Source organism: Salmo salar, unplaced genomic scaffold (assembly GCF_965601325.2).
Source record: "Salmo salar unplaced genomic scaffold, fSalSal1 ptg001258l, whole genome shotgun sequence".
Taxonomy (NCBI): Eukaryota; Metazoa; Chordata; class Actinopteri; order Salmoniformes; family Salmonidae; genus Salmo; species Salmo salar.
Genome location: NW_027675665.1, coordinates 15,001 through 31,013, shown reverse-complemented (window position 1 = coordinate 31,013; position 16,013 = coordinate 15,001). Strand labels below are relative to the sequence as shown.

At 48.2% G+C, this 16,013-nt stretch overlaps 1 protein-coding gene across 2 annotated transcripts in view; it reads right to left on the bottom strand.

The window, feature by feature from the left end:
- Positions 1-16,013, bottom strand: part of LOC123738370 (CD9 antigen) — a 69,150-nt gene that overhangs the window by 40,585 nt on the left and 12,552 nt on the right. Inside the window, exon 1 of one of the 2 annotated variants that reach the window (XM_082972764.1) lies at positions 6,817-7,178. The exons of the other annotated variant lie outside the window; for it this stretch is intronic. Coding sequence (XP_082828890.1) covers positions 6,817-6,882 — 66 coding nt within the window. The 5' untranslated portion in view covers positions 6,883-7,178. Of the gene's footprint in view, positions 1-6,816; positions 7,179-16,013 lie in introns of those variants that run through there. 2 annotated transcript variants of the gene reach the window in all.

Genomic DNA, 16,013 nt, shown 5'->3' with positions numbered 1-16,013 from the left:
CTGCATGGTTAAAGGGTCGGTCTATAGACTGCATGGTTAAAGGGTCGGTCTATAGACTGCATGGTTAAAGGGTCGGTCTATAGACTGCATGGTTAAAGGGTCGGTCTATAGACTGCATGGTTAAAGGGTCGGTCTATAGACTGCATGGTATCCACAGACACTATTTAAAGGGCTTGGGAACCAGACGAGGACTGGGTAGAAGCTCTCAGGAATATATTAGCCTTCCCTGTAGCTCAGTTGGTAGAGCATGGTGTTTGCAACGCCAGGGTTGTGGGTTCGATTCCCACGGGGGGCCAGCACAGAAAAAAAAAAAAAAAGGTATGAAATGTATGCATTCACTACTGTAAGTCGCTCTGGATAAGAGTGTCTGCTAAATGACTAAAATGTAAATGTAAACCACAGTTCAGTGAATGCCAGACACAGCCTTGTTCCGTTTAAGGTGATGAGGGGAAGTTGACCCACTTATTCTGGACATGTCCTAAGTTACATGCTTACTGGGTTCTCATTTCTGATGACTTATCTAAAAGCCTTCGATAGAGTTATAACCCCAGACCCATTGATCTCTCTGTTTGGTTACAGTTGATGGGAATAACCAGGAAGGGAAGGGAAGGCTGATGGGAATAACCAGGAAGGGAAGGCTGATGGGAATAACCAGGAAGGGAAGGCTGATGGGAATAACCAGGAAGGGAAGGCTGATGGGAATAACCAGGAAGGGAAGGCTGATGGGAATAACCAGGAAGGGAAGGCTGATGGGAATAACCAGGAAGGGAAGGCTGATGGGAATAACCAGGAAGGGAAGGCTGATGGGAATAACCAGGAAGGGAAGGGAAGGCTGATGGGAATAACCAGGAAGGGAAGGCTGATGGGAATAACCAGGAAGGGAAGGCTGACACTTGATGGGAATAACCAGGAAGGGAAGGCTGATGGGAATAACCAGGAAGGGAAGGCTGATGGGAATAACCAGGAAGGGAAGGGAAGGCTGATGGGAATAACCAGGAAGGGAAGGTTGATGGGAATAACCAGGAAGGGAAGGGAAGGCTGATGGGAATAACCAGGAAGGGAAGGCTGATGGGAATAACCAGGAAGGGAAGGCTGATGGGATTAACCAGGAAGGGAAGGCTGATGGGAATAACCAGGAAGGGAAGGCTGATGGGAATAACCAGGAAGGGAAGGCTGATGGGATTAACCAGGAAGGGAAGGCTGATGGGATTAACCAGGAAGGGAAGGCTGATGGGAATAACCAGGAAGGGAAGGCTGATGGGAATAACCAGGAAGGGAAGGGAAGGCTGATGGGATTAACCAGGAAGGGAAGGGAAGGCTGATGGGATTAACCAGGAAGGGAAGGCTGATGGGAATAACCAGGAAGGGAAGGCTGATGGGAATAACCAGGAAGGGAAGGCTGATGGGAATAACCAGGAAGGGAAGGGAAGGCTGATGGGAATAACCAGGAAGGGAAGGCTGATGGGAATAACCAGGAAGGGAAGGCTGATGGGAATAACCAGGAAGGGAAGGTTGATGGGAATAACCAGGAAGGGAAGGCTGATGGGAATAACCAGGAAGGGAAGGCTGATGGGAATAACCAGGAAGGGAAGGCTGATGGGAATAACCAGGAAGGGAAGGCTGATGGGAATAACCAGGAAGGGAAGGGAAGGCTGATGGGAATAACCAGGAAGGGAAGGTTGATGGGAATAACCAGGAAGGGAAGGCTGATGGGAATAACCAGGAAGGGAAGGCTGATGGGAATAACCAGGAAGGGAAGGCTGATGGGAATAACCAGGAAGGGAAGGCTGATGGGATTAACCAGGAAGGGAAGGCTGATGGGAATAACCAGGAAGGGAAGGCTGATGGGAATAACCAGGAAGGGAAGGCTGATGGGAATAACCAGGAAGGGAAGGCTGATGGGAATAACCAGGAAGGGAAGGCTGATGGGAATAACCAGGAAGGGAAGGCTGATGGGAATAACCAGGAAGGGAAGGCTGATGGGATTAACCAGGAAGGGAAGGGAAGGCTGATGGGATTAACCAGGAAGGGAAGGCTGATGGGAATAACCAGGAAGGGAAGGGAAGGCTGATGGGAATAACCAGGAAGGGAAGGCTGATGGGATTAACCAGGAAGGGAAGGCTGATGGGAATAACCAGGAAGGGAAGGCTGATGGGAATAACCAGGAAGGGAAGGCTGATGGGAATAACCAGGAAGGGAAGGCTGATGGGAATAACCAGGAAGGGAAGGCTGATGGGAATAACCAGGAAGGGAAGGGAAGGCTGATGGGAATAACCAGGAAGGGATGGTTGATGGGAATAACCAGGAAGGGAAGGGAAGGTTGATGGGAATAACCAGGAAGGGAAGGCTGATGGGAATAACCAGGAAGGGAAGGGAAGGCTGATGGGAATAACCAGGAAGGGAAGGCTGATGGGAATAACCAGGAAGGGAAGGCTGATGGGAATAACCAGGAAGGGAAGGCTGATGGGAATAACCAGGAAGGGAAGGCTGATGGGAATAACCAGGAAGGGAAGGCTGATGGGAATAACCAGGAAGGGATGAATGATGGGAATAACCAGGAAGGGAAGGCTGATGGGAATAACCAGGAAGGGATGGTTGATGGGAATAACCAGGAAGGGAAGGCTGATGGGAATAACCAGGAAGGGAAGGCTGATGGGAATAACCAGGAAGGGATGAATGATGGGAATAACCAGGAAGGGAAGGCTGATGGGAATAACCAGGAAGGGAAGGCTGATGGGAATAACCAGGAAGGGAAGGCTGATGGGAATAACCAGGAAGGGAAGGCTGATGGGAATAACCAGGAAGGGATGGTTGATGGGAATAACCAGGAAGGGAAGGCTGATGGGAATAACCAGGAAGGGAAGGCTGATGGGAATAACCAGGAAGGGAAGGGAAGGTTGATGGGAATAACCAGGAAGGGAAGGCTGATGGGAATAACCAGGAAGGGAAGGCTGATGGGAATAACCAGGAAGGGAAGGCTGATGGGAATAACCAGGAAGGGAAGGCTGATGGGATTAACCAGGAAGGGAAGGCTGATGGGAATAACCAGGAAGGGAAGGCTGATGGGAATAACCAGGAAGGGAAGGCTGATGGGATTAACCAGGAAGGGAAGGCTGATGGGGATAACCAGGAAGGGAAGGCTGATGGGAATAACCAGGAAGGGAAGGCTGATGGGAATAACCAGGAAGGGAAGGCTGATGGGAATAACCAGGAAGGGAAGGCTGATGGGATTAACCAGGAAGGGAAGGCTGATGGGAATAACCAGGAAGGGAAGGCTGATGGGAATAACCAGGAAGGGAAGGCTGATGGGAATAACCAGGAAGGGAAGGCTGATGGGAATAACCAGGAAGGGAAGGCTGATGGGATTAACCAGGAAGGGAAGGCTGATGGGAATAACCAGGAAGGGAAGGCTGATGGGAATAACCAGGAAGGGAAGGCTGATGGGAATAACCAGGAAGGGAAGGCTGATGGGATTAACCAGGAAGGGAAGGCTGATGGGATTAACCAGGAAGGGAAAGCTGTCTCTCTTTGCAGTCTATTAGCAGAAAGGCTCATATTGCAATTTTGGAAATTGGAGATTGTACCTACCTTTGAAATGTGGTTACGGGATTTAGGGAATGTAATACATATGGAAAAGATTCTATACAATACCTCCAATAGAAGTCCATTGTTTTACAAGATAGGGCAGCCGATCCTGGATTAAACGGTCTAGTCCTGGTTCATAACTGGGTTGATGATCTGCTGCTACTCTGTGCTGTTCTCCACTCAGTATTTACATTGGGCTGAACTACACTGCTTGTACTGACTGTATGATATCTTCTTATACATGTACCACCTAATAGGATTTAGTTTTATTTTGTGTATGTGTGAGTTAAGTTTTGTCCTCTAAATTGGCCCATTCAACAGTACAATGAATATCAATGTCTTCTCTTCATCTTTCACTGGAAAATAATAATGTAATAACTTAAAACCTGGAGGATATAATATAGTAATATAATAATGTAATAACTTAAAACCTGGATGATATAATATAGTAATATAATAATGTAATAACTTAAAACCTGGAGGATATAATATAGTAATATAATAATGTAATAACTTAAAACCTGGAGGATATAATATAGTAATATAATAATGTAATAACTTAAAACCTGGATGATATAATATAGTAATATAATAATGTAATAACTTAAAACCTGGATGATATAATATAGTAATATAATAATGTAATAACTTAAAACCTGGATGATATAATATAGTAATATAATAATGTAATAACTTAAAACCTGGATGATATAATATAGTAATATAATAATGTAATAACTTAAAACCTGGATGATATAATATAGTAATATAATAATGTAATAACTTAAAACCTGGATGATATAATATAGTAATATAATAATGTAATAACTTAAAACCTGGATGATATAATATAGTAATATAATAATGTAATAACTTAAAACCTGGATGATATAATATAGTAATATAATAATGTAATAACTTAAAACCTGGATGATATATCCCACGCAGAGAGAGAGAGTATATCTCAGGCATACCTGACCAACCAAGCGAAACAACCACACAGTCCTCCAGTATGATTTAGCTTCTCTGTTTTAATCATTCTCTTTTCTCACTAATGTCAACAAACACCTGTCCACTAAAATGCTGATAACATTGTAAAAGAGAAGAGAGAATGTGACAAGGAAGGAAGTTGGCAATGTGACAAGGCAAGGAAGTTGGTGACAAAATTCTGATATACAATGACGGCCTACAAGGGAACAGTGGGGTAACTGCCTTGTTCAGGGGGCAGAATGACAGATTTTTACCTTGTCAGCTCGGGGATTCGATCCAGCAACCTTTCAGTTACTGGCCCAACGCTCTAACTACTAGGCTACCTCCCTCCTCTAACCACTAGGCTACCTGCCTCCCTCCTCTAACCACTAGGCTACTTGCCTCCTCTAACCACTAGGCTACCTGCCTCCTCTAACCACTAGGCTACCTGCCTCCTCCTCTAACCACTAGGCTACCTGCCTCCTCTAACCACTAGGCTACCTGCCTCCTCTAACCACTAGGCTACCTGCCTCCTCTAACCACTAGGCTACCTGCCTCCTCTAACCACTAGACTACCTGCCTCCTCTAACCACTAGGCTACCTGCCTCCTCTAACCACTAGGCTACCTGCCTCCTCTAACCACTAGACTACCTGCCTCCTCTAACCACTAGGCTACCTGCCTCCTCTAACCACTAGGCTACCTGCCTCCTCTAACCACTAGGCTACCTGCCTCCTCTAACCACTAGGCTACCTACCTCCTCTAACCACTAGGCTACCTGCCTCCTCCTCTAACCACTAGGCTACCTGCCTCCTCTAACCACTAGGCTACCTGCCTCCTCTAACCACTAGGCTACCTGCCTCCTCTAACCACTAGACTACCTGCCTCCTCTAACCACTAGGCTACCTGCCTCCTCCTCTAACCACTAGGCTACCTGCCTCCTCTAACCACTAGGCTACCTGCCTCCTCTAAACACTAGGCTACCTGCCTCCTCTAACCACTAGGCTACCCGCCTCCTCTAACCACTAGGCTACCCGTCTCCTCTAACCACTAAGCTACCCGCCTCCTCTAACCACTAGGCTACCCGCCTCCTCTAACCACTAGGCTACCCGCCTCCTCTAACCACTAGGCTACCCGCCTCCTCTAACCACTAGGCTACCTGTCTCCTCTAACCACTAGGCTACCTGCCTCATCTAACCACTAGGCTACCTGCCTCATCTAACCACTAGGCTACCTGCCTCCTCTAACCACTAGACTACCTGCCTCCTCTAACCACTAGGCTACCTGCCTCCTCTAACCACTAGGCTACCTGCCTCCTCTAACCACTAGGCTACCTGTCTCCTCTAACCACTAGGCTACCTGCCTCCTCTAACCACTAGGCTACCTGCCTCATCTAACCACTAGGCGACCTGCCTCCTCTAACCACTAGGCTACCTGCCTCCTCTAACCACTAGGCTACCTGCCTCCTCTAACCACTAGACTACCTGCCTCCTCCTCTAACCACTAGGCTATCCGCCTCCTCTAACCACTAGGCTACCCGCCTCCTCTAACCACTAGGCTACCTGCCTCCCTCCTCTAACCACTAGGCTACCTGCCTCCTCTAACCACTAGGCTACCTGCCTCCTCTAACCACTAGGCTACCTGCCTCCTCTAACCACTAGGCTACCTGCCTCCCTCCTCTAACCACTAGGCTACCTGCCTCCTCTAACCACTAGGCTACCTGCCTCATCTAACCACTAGACTACCTGCCTCCTCTAACCACTAGGCTACCTGCCTCCTCTAACCACTAGGCTACCTGCCTCCTCTAACCACTAGGCTACCTGCCTCCCTCCTCTAACCACTAGGCTACCTGCCTCCTCTAACCACTAGGCTACCTGCCTCATCTAACCACTAGACTACCTGCCTCCTCTAACCACTAGGCTACCTGCCTCCTCTAACCACTAGGCTACCTGCCTCCTCTAACCACTAAGCTACCTGCCTCCTCTAACCACTAGGCTACCTGCCTCCTCTAACCACTAGGCTACCTGCCTCCTCCTCTAACCACTAGGCTACCTGCCTCCTCTAACCACTAGGCTACCTGCCTCCTCTAACCACTAGGCTACCTGCCTCCTCTAACCACTAGGCTACCTGCCTCCTCTAACCACTAGGCTACCTGCCACCCCAGGCTCAGGTAAGAGTGGACTCAGCAGAGAGAATATGAGACAGAAGGTAGATATCTCAGAGCACTTACCCAGAACAGGAAGTAGATATCTCAGAGCACTCACCCAGAAGAGGAAGTTGAACATGAACATCAGGTATTTGATGCATTTGAATCCTCCTACGACTCCCATGGTAAAATACAACACAGGTTTGGTGGTGGAGAGAAAATATCCCCGAGAAGTCTAGTCACAGAGTTAAAAACCCGACGCTTCCCAGAGTAGTCTAGTCACAGAGTTAAAACCCCGACGCTTCCCAGAGTAGTCTAGTCACAGAGTTAAAAACCCGACGCTTCCCAGAGTAGTCTAGTCACAGAGTTAAAAACCCTGACGCTTCCCAGAGTAGTCTAGTCACAGAGTTAAAAACCCGACGCTTCCCAGAGTAGTCTAGTCACAGAGTTAAAAACCCGACGCTTCCCAGAGTAGTCTAGTCACAGAGTTAAAAACCCGACGCTTCCCAGAGTAGTCTAGTCATAGAGTTAAAACCCCGACGCTTCCCAGAGTAGTCTAGTCACAGAGTTAAAACCCCGACGCTTCCCAGAGTAGTCTAGTGACAGAGTTAAAACCCCGACGCTTCCCAGAGTAGTCTAGTCACAGAGTTAAAAACCCGACGCTTCCCAGAGTAGTATAATCACAGAGTTAAAAACCCGACGCTTATTTAAAAGACAAAGATAGTGAGTGAAAGAACGCGAGCGAGCGAGAGAGAGAGAGAGGTCTGTGGAGAATTCCTGAGCCACACCCTGCAACCTCACTTGTTCTTTGTTAGTCAGTCGGTGAAGCAGGATGGGAGGGGCTCCGCTAAAGCTTACAACAAGCTCTACGCAGACGCCAGAGTGTTGTAATGACGTTTTTCCCCCCCCCCCCCCTCGTACCTGATTTCAACATACCTTTTTTTTTACTACCTGAAAAACTGAGACATATCATTCGTTCCTCAGCCGTTGGGGGCAGGGCTTCGCTTGGTTCCTTGATCTGATCTTTAGACTGGATACAGCGCCTTCGGGAAAGTATTCAGACCCCTTGGTTCCTTGATCTGATCTTTAGACTAGATACAGCGCCTTCGGGAAAGTATTCAGACCCCTTGGTTCCTTGATCTGATCTTTAGACTAGATACAGCGCCTTCGGGAAAGTATTCAGACCCCTTGGTTCCTTGATCTGATCTTTAGACTAGATACAGCGCCTTCGGAAAGTATTCAGACCCCTTGGTTCCTTGATCTGATCTTTAGACTAGATACAGCGCCTTCGGAAAGTATTCAGACCCCTTGGTTCCTTGATCTGATCTTTAGACTAGATACAGCGCCTTCGGGAAAGTATTCAGACCCCTTGGTTCCTTGATCTGATCTTTAGACTAGATACAGCGCCTTCGGAAAGTATTCAGACCCCTTGGTTCCTTGATCTGATCTTTAGACTAGATACAGCGCCTTCGGAAAGTATTCAGACCCCTTGGTTCCTTGATCTGATCTTTAGACTAGATACAGCGTCTTCGGGAAAGTATTCAGACCCCTTGGTTCCTTGATCTGATCTTTAGACTAGATACAGCGCCTTCGGGAAAGTATTCAGACCCCTTGACCTTTTCCACATTTTGTTACGTTACAGCCTTATTGTCACGGATCCCTCCGGAACGTTCATTACGCCCACCTGTCCCCTATTCCCACTGATTAGTACTTGTATAAGTGTTGCCCTTTGGTTTCCATGGTGCTGTAGATTATTGTTGCTATGTCCGTTGGTGCGTGTGAATACCTGTGCTGTGTGTTTTGGGGTTTTCGTGCCCTTGTGGATTGCTCAGATGATTACGGGTCTGGTCCCGTGTGTTAGTCATCGTGTCCTGGTGGATTGCTCAGATGATTACGGGTCTTGTCCCGGGTGTTAGTCATCGTGTCCTGGTGGATTGCTCAGATGATTACGGGTCTGGTCCCGTGTGTTAGTCATCGTGTCCTGGTGGATTGCTCAGATGATTACGGGTCTGGTCCCGTGTGTTAGTCATCGTGTCCTGGTGGATTGCTCAGATGATTACGGGTCTGGTCCCGTGTGTTAGTCATCGTGTCCTGTTGGATTGCTCAGATGATTACGGGTCTGGTCCCGTGTGTTAGTCATCGTGTCCTGGTGGATTGCTCAGATGATTACGGGTCTGGTCCCGTGTGTTAGTCATCGTGTCCTGGTGGATTGCTCAGATGATTACGGGTCTGGTCCCGTGTGTTAGTCATCGTGTCCTGGTGGATTGCTCAGATGATTACGGGTCTGGTCCCGTGTGTTAGTCATCGTGTCCTGGTGGATTGCTCAGATGATTACGGGTCTGGTCCCGTGTGTTAGTCATCGTGTCCTGGTGGATTGCTCAGATGATTACGGGTCTTGTCCCGGGTGTTAGTCATCGTGTCCTGGTGGATTGCTCAGATGTTTACGTTTCTGGTCCCGTGTGTTAGTCATCGTGTCCTGGTGGATTGCTCAGATGATTACGGGTCTGGTCCCGTGTGTTAGTCATCGTGTCCTGGTGGATTGCTCAGATGATTACGGGTCTGGTCCCGTGTGTTAGTCATCGTGTCCTGGTGGATTGCTCAGATGATTACGGGTCTTGTCCCGTGTGTTAGTCATCGTGTCCTGGTGGATTGCTCAGATGATTACGGGTCTTGTCCCGTGTGTTAGTCATCGTGTCCTGGTGGATTGCTCAGATGATTACGGGTCTGGTCCCGTGTGTTAGTCATCGTGTCCTGGTGGATTGCTCAGATGATTACGGGTCTGGTCCCGTGTGTTAGTCATCGTGTCCTGTTGGATTGCTCAGATGATTACGGGTCTGGTCCCGTGTGTTAGTCATCGTGTCCTGGTGGATTGCTCAGATGATTACGGGTCTGGTCCCGTGTGTTAGTCATCGTGTCCTGGTGGATTGCTCAGATGATTACGGGTCTGGTCCCGTGTGTTAGTCATCGTGTCCTGGTGGATTGCTCAGATGATTACGGGTCTGGTCCCGTGTGTTAGTCATCGTGTCCTGGTGGATTGCTCAGATGATTACGGGTCTGGTCCCGTGTGTTAGTCATCGTGTGAGTGTGTTATTTATTCGAGGTACTCCTCGCTCTGTTGTTTTGGGTTTCTAACCTGTGTTTTTGTTACGTGTTTGTTTGGTCTTTAAACCATTTTAGAATAAGGCTGTAATGTAACAAAATGTGGATGAAGTCAAGGAGTCTGAATACTTTCCGAATCAAATCAAAGTTTATTTGTCACGTGCGCCAAATTCAACAGGTGTAGACCTCACAGTGAAATGCTGAATACAACAGGTGTAGTAGACCTCACAGTGAAATGCTGAATTCAACAGGTGTAGTAGACCTCACAGTGAAATGCTGAATACAACAGGTGTAGTAGACCTCACAGTGAAATGCTGAATACAACAGGTGTAGTAGACCTCACAGTGAAATGCTGAATACAACAGGTGTAGTAGACCTCACAGTGAAATGCTGAATACAACAGGTGTAGTAGACCTCACAGTGAAATGCTGAATACAACAGGTGTAGTAGACCTTACAGTGAAATGCGGAATACAACAGGTGTAGTAGACCTCACATTGAAATGCTAAATACAACAGGTGTAGTAGACCTCACAGTGAAATGCTGAATACAACAGGTGTAGTAGACCTCACAGTGAAATGCTGAATACAACAGGTGTAGTAAACCTCACAGTGAAATGCTGAATACAACAGGTGTAGTAGACCTCACAGTGAAATGCTGAATACAACAGGTGTAGTAGACCTCACAGTGAAATGCTGAATACAACAGGTGTAGTAGTAAAAAAGACAGTGAAATGCCAATAGTCCGGGTATCCATTTGATGAACTGTTCAGGAGTCTTGTGGCTTGGGGGTAAAAACGGTTGAGAAGCCTTTCGGTCCTAGAATGCACTGTAGGCTATTCATCCAAGAAGTCTATTTTACATGGATGACCAAATATAATCTCAGTGACTGTTCAAACAGTAAACAAAACAGCAACAATCCAAAATGGTAATTTGTTTAGAAGTAATAACTTTTGTGAAATGGACCGGCTCTAGTCTATTGGACCAGACCATCACATGGAAATGAAAGCCTTGTTTCTATTGGACCAGACCATCACATGGAGATGGAGGCCTTGTTTCTATTGGACCAGACCATCACATGGAGATGGAGGCCTTGTTTCTATTGGACCAGACCATCACATGGAGATGAAAGCCTTGTTTCTATTGGACCAGACCATCACATGGAGATGGAGGCCTTGTTTCTATTGGACCAGACCATCACATGGAGATGAAGGCCTTGTTTCTATTGGACCAGACCATCACATGGAGATGGAGGCCTTGTTTCTATTGGACCAGACCATCACATGGAGATGGAGGCCTTGTTTCTATTGGACCAGACCATCACATGGAGATGAAGGCCTTGTTTCTATTGGACCAGACCATCACATGGAGATGAAGGCCTTGTTTCTATTGGACCAGACCATCACATGGAGATGGAGGCCTTGTTTCTATTGGACCAGACCATTTCTATAGGATCAGACTGTGTGGAGTGTCTCCATCTAGTGGTGGAAATGTAACCCTGCAGGTCAGACTGAGACGTACCAGTTATAGTGATGATGAGGCGGAGGAGGAAGAGGAGCTTGTTGACTCCAATAGAGGTAGCTAAGCCTCCTGGAGATTTACTACTGGATGTGCAGGTTTTTGTTCCAGCCCTGCTCTAGCAAACCTGATTTGACTAATTAGCTGCTCATCACTGTTTATGGGCCGGGGTCAGTTTCCATTATATTTGTAAACAGCAGTCCAATCCTTTTACATCCACGAGGTGGAGTGAACAAGTGTACACTATGAAGTGAAGGGTAAAGATGGGGAACAAGGGCTGTATGTATCAAGCGTCTCAGAGTAAGGAGGGCTGGACATTCAAAGACTCAAACATGGACATTCAAAGACTCAAACATGGACATTCAAAGACTCAAACATGGACATTCAAAGACTCAAACATGGACATTCAAAGACTCAATCGTGTATTTGATGTTTCTCCCTTCTTGGCTTTGTTCTGTTGTCTGTGACCAATAATGTTTGTACCATGTTGTGTTGCTGCCATGTTGTGTTGCTACCATGTTGTGTTGCTACCATGTTGTTCTGCTACCATGTTGTGTTGCTACCATGTTGTGTTGCTACCATGTTGTCCAGCTACCATGTTGTGTTGCTGCCATGTTGTGTTGCTACCATGTTGTGTTGCTGCCATGTTGTGTTGCTACCATGTTGTGTTGCTGCCATGTTGTGTTGCTACCATGTTGTGTTGCTGCCATGTTGTGTTGCTACCATGTTGTGTTGCTGCCATGTTGTGTTGCTACCATGTTGTGTTGCTGCCATGTTGTGTTCCTACCATGTTGTGTTGCTGCCATGTTGTGTTCCTACCATGTTGTGTTGCTACCATGTTGTGTTGCTGCCATGTTGTGTTCCTACCATGTTGTTCTGCTGCCATGTTGTGCTGCTGCCATTTTGTGCTGCTGCCATGTTGTGCTGCTGCCATTTTGTGCTGCTAACAAGCAAATTACATGATAATAACCTTTTATCAATCGTTCGTGTACTTGGTTACCATGGATATGAATAGTGACAGTGGAGAACATGGACGCCGTGGAGGGAAATTCACATGTTGTTGGTTACCATGGATACGAACATGGACGCCGTGGAGGGAAATTCACATGTTGATGGTTACCATGGATACGAACATTGGGCGTCGTGGAGGGAAATTCACATGTTGATGGTTACCATGGATACGAACATGGACGTCGTGGAGGGAAATTCACATGTTGATGGTTACCATGGATACGAACATGGACGTCGTGGAGGGAAATTCACATGTTGATGGTTACCATGGATACGAACATGGACGTCGTGGAGGGAAATTCACATGTTGTTGGTTACCATGGATACGAACATGGACGCCGTGGAGGGAAATTCACATGTTGTTGGTTACCATGGATACGAACATGGACGCCGTGGAGGGAAATTCACATGTTGATGGTTACCATGGATACGAACATGGACGTCGTGGAGGGAAATTCACATGTTGATGGTTACCATGGATACGAACATGGGCGTCGTGGAGGGAAATTCACATGTTGATGGTTACCATGGATACGAACATGGACGTCGTGGAGGGAAATTCACATGTTGATGGTTACCATGGAGTGGAGCTGCTGCTGTGTGGCGCATTGACCGTCAGACAACTGGATTGGCTCGGCGTTCACGGGAACAGACAACTGGATTGGCTTGGCGTTCACGGGAAACATCGTCGGACAGACAACTGGATTGGCTTGGCGTTCACGGGAACAGACAACTGGATTGGCTTGGCGTTCACGGGAAACATCGTCGGACAGACAACTGGATTGGCTTGGTGTTCACGGGAAACATCGTCGGACAGACAACTGGATTGGCTTGGCGTTCATGGGAACAGACAACTGGATCGGCTTGGTGTTCACGTGAAACATCGCCCTGACAGACAACTGGATTGGCTTGATGTTCATGGGAACAGACAACTGGATCGGCTTGGTGTTCACGTGAAACATCGCCCTGACAGACAACTGGATTGGCTTGATGTTCATGGGAACAGACAACTGGATCGGCTTGGTGTTCACGTGAAACATCGCCCTGACAGACAACTGGATTGGCTTGATGTTCATGGGAACAGACAACTGGATCGGCTTGGTGTTCACGTGAAACATCGCCCTGACAGACAACTGGATTGGCTTGATGTTCACGGGAAACATCGTCGGACAGACAACTGGATTGGCTTGGTGTTCACGGGAAACATCGTCGGACAGACAACTGGATTGGCTTGGCGTTCACGGGAACAGACAACTGGATTGGCTTGGTGTTCACGGGAAACATCGTCGGACAGACAACTGGATTGGCTTGATGTTCACGGGAACAGACAACTGGATTGGCTCGGTGTTCACGGGAAACATCGTCGGACAGACAACTGGATTGGCTTGGCGTTCACGGGAACAGACAACTGGATTGGCTTGGTGTTCACGGGAAACATCGTCGGACAGACAACTGGATTGGCTTGATGTTCACGGGAACAGACAACTGGATCGGCTTGGTGTTCACGGGAAACATCGTCGGACAGACACCTGGATTGGCTTGGTGTTCACGTGAAACATCGCCCTGACAGACAACTGGATTGGCTTGATGTTCACGGGAAACATCGTCGGACAGACAACTGGATTGGCTTGGTGTTCACGGGAAACATCGTTGGACAGGCACCTGGATTGGCTTGGTGTTCACGGGAAACATCGTCGGAGAGACAACTGGATTGGCTTGGTGTTCACGGGAACAGACAACTGGATTGGCTTGGTGTTCACGGGAAACATCGTCGGACAGACAACTGGATTGGCTTGGCGTTCACGGGAACAGACAACTGGATTGGCTTGGTGTTCACGGGAAACATCGTCGGACAGACAACTGGATTGGCTTGGCGTTCACGGGAACAGACAACTGGATTGGCTTGGTGTTCACGGGAAACATCGTCGGACAGACAACTGGATTGGCTTGATGTTCACGGGAACAGACAACTGGATCGGCTTGGTGTTCACGGGAAACATCGTCGGACAGACACCTGGATTGGCTTGGTGTTCACGTGAAACATCGCCCTGACAGACAACTGGATTGGCTTGATGTTCACGGGAAACATCGTCGGACAGACAACTGGATTGGCTTGGTGTTCACGGGAAACATCGTTGGACAGGCACCTGGATTGGCTTGGTGTTCACGGGAAACATCGTCGGAGAGACAACTGGATTGGCTTGGTGTTCACGGGAACAGACAACTGGATTGGCTTGGTGTTCACGGGAAACATCGTCGGACAGACAACTGGATTGGCTTGGCGTTCACGGGAACAGACAACTGGATTGGCTTGGTGTTCACGGGAAACATCGTCGGAGAGACAACTCGATTGGCTTGGTGTTCACGGGAACAGACAACTGGATTGGCTTGGTGTTCACGGGAACAGACAACCGGATTGGCTTGGTGTTCACGGGAAACATCGTCGGACAGACAACCGGATTGGCTCGGTGTTCACGGGAAACATCGTCGGACAGACAACTGGATTGGCTTGGCGTTCACGGGAAACATCGTCAGACAGACAACTGGATTGGCTCGGTGTTCACGGGAAACATCGTCGGACAGACAACCGGATTGGCTTGGTGTTCACGGGAAACATCGTCGGACAGACACCTGGATTGGCTTGGTGTTCACGGGAAACATCGTCGGACAGACACCTGGATTGGCTTGGCGTTCACGGGAAACATCGTCGGACAGACAACCGGATTGGCTTGGTGTTCACGGGAAACATCGTCGGACAGACACCCGGATTGGCCCGGTGTTCACGGGAAACATCGTCGGACAGACACCCGGATTGGCTCGGTGTTCACGGGAAACATCGTCAGACAGACAACCGGATTGGCTCGGTGTTCACGGGAAACATCGTCGGACAGACACCTGGATTGGCTCGGTGTTCACGGGAAACATCGTCGGACAGACACCAATATGCCCATCCTTTTCGTCAGTGTGTTTGTGGTACTATGTTTAGCAGACTTAGATAGAACATGTCAACATTTTCTGGATGGGAGAAATTGTAAGTGGGAAATATTCAGTGTTTGTGTTGTCATAGTGATTAGCAGGGCTAGTTCAAACATCTGGAAACTGTCGCGGCTGTCAAAAGGAGCGGACCAAAGCGCAGCGTGTGTTTCGACTTACTATCGTCAGGACGTGACAGCTACAGACACTGTGGTGTTGTCATAGCGATTAGCAGGGCTAAACATCACTATTTTCCTAGTCTCTAGACCTCTCCTCCACACCAGGAAGGTCTCCATTGAAAGACCTCTCCTCCACACCAGGAAGGTCTCCATTGAAAGACCTCTCCTCAACACCAGGTTAGCAGGGAGGAAGGTCTCCATTGAAAGACCTCTCCACAACACCAGGTTAGCAGGGAGGAAGGTCTCCATTGAAAGACCTCTCCTCAACACCAGGTTAGCAGGGAGGAAGGTCTCCATTGAAAGACCTCTCCTCAACACCAGGTTAGCAGGGAGGAAGGTCTCCATTGAAAGACCTCTCCACAACACCAGGTTAGCAGGGAGGAAGGTCTCCATTGAAAGACCTCTCCTCAACACCAGGTTAGCAGGGAGGAAGGTCTCCATTGAAAGACCTCTCCACAACACCAGGTTAGCAGGGAGGAAGGTCTCCATTGAAAGACCTCTCCACAACACCAGGTTAGTAGGGAGGAAGGTCTCCAT